The following is an 8,876-nucleotide window of genomic DNA, read 5'->3' as shown; positions in this document are numbered from 1 at the left end:
GAGGAGAGTGGAAGGCGGCGCCTGCAAGGCTGCCGCCGGAAATGAGTGAAGGAGAGGTAAAAGAGAGGGAAATCGTGAATTGGGGTAAAAGAGAACTATAGCTAGGGTTTATTTGGTGATGTTTTGTTTTTCAGTAAGTTTTTTTTTTCTTCACAAAATGTATCAAAATTTGTAATTTAGATTTCAAAAGATTTTTATCAAAAAATTTATAAAATTTGAAAAAAATATTAAGAAAATGTATCAAAATTTATAAGATTTATCAAAAAAAAAAATTTCTTCACAAAATGTATCAAAATTTATAAGATTTCAAATTCCTTGAATATTAAGAAATTATTGGAAAAAAATATTAATACACATCCTTTAACACAATATTTTCAATAATAAACAAAAATTATTTGTTAACATTTAAATTATTCCAACAAAATTCAATTCCGCATATTTAAAATCAATGCAATCATCCTTGTTCTATCAACTTAATCTTCAATGATGCATGGAGAAATTAATAATTTATTTCCATTTTCATGATCATTACTCTTATATGCAACATTTACAAAGATGCATTGAAAAGGTTATCAACTCATTTTTATTTTGAGAGTCTTTATCGTGATATGAAGTGCTTTATAGATTATATCATACACTCAAATTGGAGTATCACACAACCTTAAAAGTGGATCTTAAAATTGTAATTTAAAAAATTCATGATCTACTAGTTGTTTTTGTTGCATATTACATATACATATAAAGTGAAATAAAGACCAAAACAAAAAATTTCTAACAATTTATAGAAATCAAAATGAAAAAATTAATATAAAACTATTATCTACAATACATTATAAGAATTCTCAACTATATCAAAAATACAATTTTGTCCTTCATAAATTTAACCTTTGCAAAAAGTTTAGGGTCACAATTGTTAATTACTCTAACTTTCTGCACATAACTCAACTTTTTCAAATTTTTATAATTTTGAAATATTTCTGGTTTACACAGTGCAATACTCCAACATTTATGCAAATCAAACAGATTCACATAGAAGAAAAGCAAACAGATTCACAGAGAGATGCGTGAAATGAAACATGACATAGAGAGAGAAGTTGAGTAAAAAGAAAATAAAGAAGAAAGAGAGAAATGACGACATCGGTAACGCTAAGAATAAGCAGTCTCAAAAGAAAACCACATTTTAGAATGGCGGTTCCTTACGCTTCCAACAAACCCTACCGTTTTCTCTTTCTCTAACCCTCTCTTCTTTTTTCCATTCTCTCTTTTTCAGATTTTTCATTGTTCTTAATTTCTCTTTATTAACTAATAATGTGTATCATCAATTATTGATCCTCTTTAATTGATTAATCTAGATCGTGTTACAGGGATGACTGCTTATGAGGTTGGTAAAATACTATACATGGTTGTTGTGGATGAAGGTGAGAAGAAGGTGAAAGAAAACGAGAATGAGTCGTTATTATTATTATTATTATTATTATTATTATTATTATTATTATTATTATTATTATTATGCTTTGATTGGTGAAAATGAGTGTTTTTAAGTTTCGTTGATTGATGTTGTTGATCTTTTAGGTTTTTGGATTCATTTGTTTGCATTTGTGATTTTATGTTTTTGCATTTTTTCTGAAGTATGATTTGGTTGACTTTGATTGTTTTGAACTGTGATTATTTTCAAAGGAATGTTTTTTATGTTCGTTTGGTTTGATCAATAGTGTAGAAATGTGAAGTTATGAACTATTTTGCTATCTATTATTGTTCATAGTTTATTAATTAATTCGTCCAGTTTTGTTAACTCCAATTGACCATAGTGGATATTTTGTTCATCTTTGGAATTTGAGCTGCAACATTTGGTGACATGCTAAGTACTAATTGTTTAATGAAAGATTTTGTTTGTTAGAATTTACTTAAATGTAGTTGTTAATTAATTAGTTCTATATGGCATGAAACAACGGGCATACAATCACTAATGCATTGAGTAGAACTAAACTTCTTATCAATGAAAACACACATCAATTCAAGGAATTCAGAAATTAGTAAGTTGACCAACTCTTTACGAGTGTCTTTCAAATGTTGCAGTTATGATTTAGCCTGATTATAGGTCAAGCGATTTTAATGATGTTGACCACTCATCTTCAGTTAGCAGTTTTGTTTATAAGTAATCTTTTTTCTATAATTTCATAACACTATTTTTATGTAGATATATACATTATTTAATTGTGACAATTTTTTAATTACAACATGGTTTTTAGGAAATGATATGTATCACTGTGGTAACTCTGTCAAAGGTTGTGCCAGACAAATTCGGTTGGTTTTATCTTGGTTGCACTAATTGCACAGTCAAAGCTAAAGAATGGATTACAAATTATCAATGTAAATGTGGTGTTCAGGTTGACGAACCAATTCCAAGGTACATCAAACTTTAATAGATGATGTTTTTTTATATTTTAGAAGTATGTAACTTCATTTGTTCTTCATAATTCAAAATATATTGTCCAATCAAAGTAAAACTAAATGGCTACAATTTTCTAGCTTATAGGCATATGGAATAAAGTAGAAACAATTTATATATTATTAAGGGTTAGTGTTACTATATGAAAGGTTTTCTCTTAAGTGTCATATAAGGATATATATTTGTTCCCAAACTAAAAGCAAATATCCCATAAGAGTAGTTCAATATTCAACCTTAATTTATCAGAATTTATAAATCAATATTACAGTCCTTATATCAAACACTTATTGGTATCAATCCTAACAACATAAAACAGGTACAAAATGATCATTGAAGTTTTTCACGACAATTGCTTTTGTAAATTCCTTATGTGGGACCAGGATTGTACTTCACTACTTGGAATTTCAGCACTTCAAATTAGGAAGAATATGATTGAGGCATGTATATAATGCTTAGTCCAAGTAACTTCGTATTTTGGATATTTATTGTTTACCACATAATATGACATAACTCATTTACCTGAAACATGTTAATGGGGATCACTCTAGCTTTTCGTGTAAAACTACAACCATCTTCAAAGCAGTGTTATGTTAATAAGTCATGAAGTGTTGTTGCACTTATTGATGCAATTAAGAAATAATTTCAAACTGAAGAGGTATTCAAACTACATATTGCCTTATTGTATCTTCTAATTGTAATAAATTATATATATTAAAAACTGCACAACTTAAATTAATAGAAGTCCATTTCAAAACACATCTAAAGGAGAACCGAGTCGTGAACTTCTTAGTCAAGAAATACTATTTGACACTGTAAGTATATCTATATCACTATCTATAAGTGCATCATTTTGATAAATACATTATGATTTCATAAATCTTTATGACAATAATCTAATTAATTCCTACAAACTTTATGAAATATGTAGCAATCATTATCAATGACTGGTGAAAACGATATTGAAAATGTACAGTCAACTACATCAGCTAAAAGGCCTCTCCAACTGATGACCAACAAGATAATGAGGGTAACGATGCAATTGCAAGTGCCCAGCTATCATCATCAAAACCACTCAAGAATATCAAATGTGAATAGGAACTACAATGAAATTATATGCTAGAAAGTAGATGATGACATCAATTATGTTAAAACTATTATTATATGTTGTAATCCTAAGGTCTAATTATGTCTTGGTCTCATGAAGTCTGAATCATGGGATATATATTCTCAAATTATGTATTGTTGTAAACACTAAACACAAGTACACTTTTTGGTTCAAAGGTATTATTATGGGATGGATGTTTAATTGATTAATGTCTTTAGGAACAATAATATGAAAAATGTCAATATGTTGTCTATTGAAAAAATATAAACTCAGTGAAACTTTCATACTTTATAAATAATATATTACATTTTATTTTATGAACCAAACTGGTTCATTTATTTTATAGAAAATCAAGTCATATTTTATTTTTTTTAACAATTAATATAAATCAATAATGGCAATTCAGTACGGTTCCTAAAATCAATTCGCTGATAAATTATTTTCTTTAATTATTCCATATGCAGACTTAAAAAAAAATACAACTATAGACATTGAAAGCATCTAAATGATCAACATAACCTATAAATTTATATCATCACTCACTTAATCAACTTTTCAATTAGTTAAAAGGTGTTGCTCAATTATTTTGTAATTCAATATTGTACTTTAGACTAATCTATTGAGTATTCCATCATGGATATGTCACATTAATGTTTTACCATAATATACATAAATCTAATTTAACAAATGTGCTAAGTTTTATAGTAAAGAATACAATTAACAATTTAGATTTTGTGTGCGTTTATTTTTGCAATAGAAAGACAATTTCAATCAATATTATTTTGTTGAGATGGATTGTCAACTAACATTGAAAATGTTATAGAAAGAATATACTATAGAGAATGTAGTCCAACCATTAAAAGTTAAAGTATGTTGTTAACTCTATTTCTCACATTCTGTTATCTTATCAAACAATCAAAATACAATTGAAATTACTTCATAAGATCATATTAATTAACATGTAGATTATATTACAGGGCTTTGGTGCAGATTATGACCCTTGATGCGAAAAAATATAAGAAATGAAGTTGTCTTTCGACATTACAAAAGTTATTGATGATACATTACTAATTTAACATCCTATGATGGATGACATTTCTACAGTAGATTTCTTTATATGTAAAACATATTTGACTAAACTATGATTTATTATTATATGTCTTAATCAATAGCATTTAAATTCTATTATTACTATGGTTTCATTGTAACTTGCATGCCCATTGTCTTGAAAAATGGTTTTCTACAAATCAATATTACGTGGATACTCGATAGCAATCACAATACTATTATTAATAAATATTCATGAAATTTTAACTCTCGCAACCACAACTACATCATAAATTATTTTGTTGTCATGTTAATAACTGTAAGTACAACTAATATATTAGTTTGGTAATTATCGACTACAATAATTAACTTCATTTATTTTGTTCTATTTATTATAAAAAATACTTAATTAAATAAAAATATATAAACAACGCACTACCCATTTGATAGCACGGGTATTATACTAGTTATATATAAAACTAAAAATATATTAAAAAGTAGCTTTTTCTCTCGGCCCTTTATGTTCTTAAAAGCCTTCAAATTATATATTTTGATTAGCCAATTCGAATGTGTGTTTTTGTCAAAAATACACCTCTGAATTTGTCAATTCAAAAAATATTGAGAGGTGGGAGAGGACATTCTATGTTTAAAAAAGGATATTATAACCATAGATAACTTTTCTACCTAGGTAATTTTTAAATATGATAACTTTAGTAATCGAGAATAGGATATCTTTAATGTAAAATCAATTGCAAGAAGTGGCTCCATGTCAATCTCCACACAATATTGTAACAAGTAAGTTTTCTTTCTATAAATATGTTGAATCATGTTTTATCCCACTGTGTGTATATGACTCATGACACCCAAACGAAAAATTTGAAGGATATATTTTGATCATTATCGTAAAATATGTATAGTCAATTTTTAATAAACCAAAGGATTGAATTTTATGCCTATCCTATATCATTTTAAAATATCAATTTGATCAAAATTTACCTCAAAATAAGGCTTTACAATTTCCTCATCATTATTTTTTTTTTAACTTGAAACAACATGCAGGTTCAAGCTGAAATATAGAGAATAAATCACTAAAAAATGATGGTATGGCAAAACAATATTTGCCTCGGGAACAAGAGCAACAATATAAGCACAAAGATTTTCCTCTTCATTTACATTATCTATTAATCTCATAATAAACTGAAATTTCTCTTAATCTCATTTAATAACAATGAAGACAAATTATTGTATATTACTCTTCTCTTGGGTTCCAACAAATAAAATAAGGATCCTTTTTATAGAGAATAAAACAAATTAAAGCTAAAAATAAGGGAAAATAGTAAAAAAAAAGTAACTAACTCTAAACTTTCTTAATAACAAACTCTAATTGAGATAACCAAATGAGAAATGATAGCTATGATAAGCTAACAGTCCCCCTCAAACTTGAGTGGATATCAAGAAGACCAAGTTTGGAGGTTAAATATGTGAAAGGACTAAAGTGTAGGGACTTTGTTAGTATATCTGCAATCTATTGTGAAGTTGAAATTGGGCCAAGAGTATTGAGAGACATATTGAATAACCCGTGTGTTTCAACCACACAACGGAATTTCTTTATATAGACAAAGGGTATTAAACAATCCTAATTTACAATAATACTAACGGACCGTAATACTTACTTCCCATCTAATCTAATTATTTACATTCTACTATAATATTTTAACACTCCCCCTCAAGCTGGAGCATATAAATCAAATGCACCTAACTTGTTACATATATAACTAATTCTAGGACCTCGCAATGACTTTGTAAAAACATCTGCTAACTGATAATTGGAATTGACAAAGCTAGTGATGATGTCACCTGATTCAATCTTTTCTCTAACAAAATGACAGTCAATCTCAATATGCTTGGTCCTCTCATGAAAAAATAGGATTTGAGGCAATGTGCAACGCAACTTGATTACCACATATTAGTGTCACTATGCTGGCCTCTTCAAATTGAAGTTCTTTTAGTAACTGTTTCAACCAGATGAGTTCACATGTTACTAGTGCCATGGCCTTGTATTCTGCCTCAGCGCTGGATCTTGCAACAACATTTTGTTTCTTACTCTTCCAAGATATTAAATTCCCTCCGATAAGTACACAATACTCGGAAGTTGATTGTCTATCTATGGGTGAGCCTGCCCAATCGACATCTGAGTAGCCAATTATCTTAGTATGTCCTTTATCTTCATAAATGAGACCTTTTCCAGGTGCACTTTTGATGTATTTAAGAATCCGGATTACAACATCCATATGTTCTTGGCAAGGAGAATTTAAGAACTGACTTACCACACTGACAACAAAGGAAATGTCAAGACGAGTGACTGTGAGATAGTTTAATTTTCCAACCAATCTCTTATATCTTCCTGAATCTGATAGAGGCTCCCCTGATTGGGTGCTTGACATTTGGATCCATAGGAGTATCAACTGACTTGGCATTTAATAGGCATGTTTCTTCAAAAATATCCATAGCATATTTTCTTTGTGAAATTACAAGGCCATCCTTGGATTGGGCTACTTCAATATCCAAAAAATAACGAAGTTTACCAAGGTCTTTAGTCTGAAATTTATTTGAAAGATGTTGTTTTAACTGGAGTATTCCTTGCTGATCACTACCAATTATAACGATGTCATCCACGTAAACAATAAGATAGATGCACCATTGGGTTGAGTGATGATAAAATACAGAGTGATCGGCTTCATTACAGATCATACCAATCTCATGTACTACTGAGTTGAATCTTCCAAAACAAGCTCTAGGAGACTGTTTAAGACCATAAAGGGACTTGTGTGGCCGACAAACCATGGTGGAAGACTCCCCTTGAGCAACAAACCCTGGTGGTTGCTCCATATAAACTTCCTCTTCAAGATCACCGTGCAAAAAAGCATTTTTAATGTCAAGTTGATGGAGAGGCCAATGTCGAATTGCTACAATGGAGAAAAACAGTCTGACAGATGCCATTTTGGCAACAGGTGAGAAAATGTCACTATAATCCAACCAAAAAATCTGAGTATATCCATTGGTTACCAAACGAGCCTTAAATCGATCAATCTTACCATCAGGACCAACCTTCATTGTGTAAACCCAACGACACCCAACTAACGACTTCCCATGAGGTAAAGGAACCAATTCCCAAGTACCACTGCTTTGTAGAGCACACATCTCATCAAGCATTGCTTACCTCCACTCATGGTGGGATAATGCTTCACCGGTAGTTTTAGGAATAGAAACAGAAGACAAGGAGGACAAGCAAGTGTAATGTAAAGGAGAAAGGCGATGATAACACAAATCAATATAATGAGGAGATGGTTTACGGGTGGTGCGAATATCCTTACGAAGAGCAATGGGAAGGTCATGCTCAAGTTGTAGGGCCGGATCTGGAGGTGGAGTCGGAGGAGAGTCTGTAATAGGAACATGAACAAGCACAATAAAGGATTAGCAACGACACTGATATGTTTGTAGTGGTCGTGGAGGTTGGGGGGCAGACTCGACAGGTTCGATAGGAATATGAGTGGGTGGGATAGGGATAACTATTTGAGGAGGTTCGGGATTAATGTACTGATAGGGCTCAATAGCTATATGAGTAGGTTTAAAATATTGTACAGACTCAAAAAAGGTAACATTGACTGATGTAACTTAGCGGTGTAGTGTGGGAGAATAACAACGATAGCCCTTTTGGGACCGATGATAACCGAGAAAGACACACTTGAGTGACCGAGCTGACAATTTTTCCAAAATAGGAGATAAATTATGGACAAAACACGTGGACCCAAAGACACGAGGTGGTAATGGGTGAAGAGGGGTATTGTAAGACCCATAATTTTAAAGTATACTTTATGTATTTTTGTGTATTTTGGATATTGGCTCGGAGGTTTTTTAGCCAAAGTTATTAATATTTTGGAGTTTATATGATCAAAAAGATATTTTGATGCCAATTAGAATTACTCATCGATGAATAAATTAAATTAGCTGCGGTGAATCTTTTACGAAGAATTTAATGCGTTATGGGTGAAATGGTAATTTAACAAATATCTAGATATTTTGAGATATTTGTTAAAAGTAATTAAAATATATATATATATATATATATATATATATATATATCTTTATGTATATATTTGTTTGGGGAGAAAAGAAAAGGATATAAAAAGGAAGGAAGAAAATAGAAAGAAAGGAAATAGAAATGAAGGAAAAAGAAAGAAAGGAAAAGGGAAGGAAAGAAAGAAATCTAAACTC

The 8,876-nt window shown here is 30.2% G+C and overlaps 1 protein-coding gene across 1 annotated transcript in view; it reads right to left on the bottom strand.

Annotated features, from left to right (window-relative positions):
- Positions 1-6,995: 6,995 nt before the first annotated feature.
- The window catches only part of LOC140919079 (uncharacterized), a 6,602-nt gene continuing 4,721 nt past the window's right edge, over positions 6,996-8,876 (bottom strand). Inside the window, exons 5-6 of the mRNA XM_073364597.1 lie at positions 7,955-8,041; positions 6,996-7,495 (exon numbers count right to left, since the gene is read on the bottom strand). Coding sequence (XP_073220698.1) covers positions 6,996-7,495; positions 7,955-8,041 — 587 coding nt within the window. The remainder of the gene's footprint in view (positions 7,496-7,954; positions 8,042-8,876) is intronic.

This window comes from Cicer arietinum, chromosome 8 (genome assembly GCF_000331145.2).
Source record: "Cicer arietinum cultivar CDC Frontier isolate Library 1 chromosome 8, Cicar.CDCFrontier_v2.0, whole genome shotgun sequence".
NCBI classification, from domain to species: Eukaryota; Viridiplantae; Streptophyta; class Magnoliopsida; order Fabales; family Fabaceae; genus Cicer; species Cicer arietinum.
The sequence above is the reverse complement of the archived record's forward strand: the minus strand, read 5'-3'. Positions and strand labels throughout refer to the sequence as shown.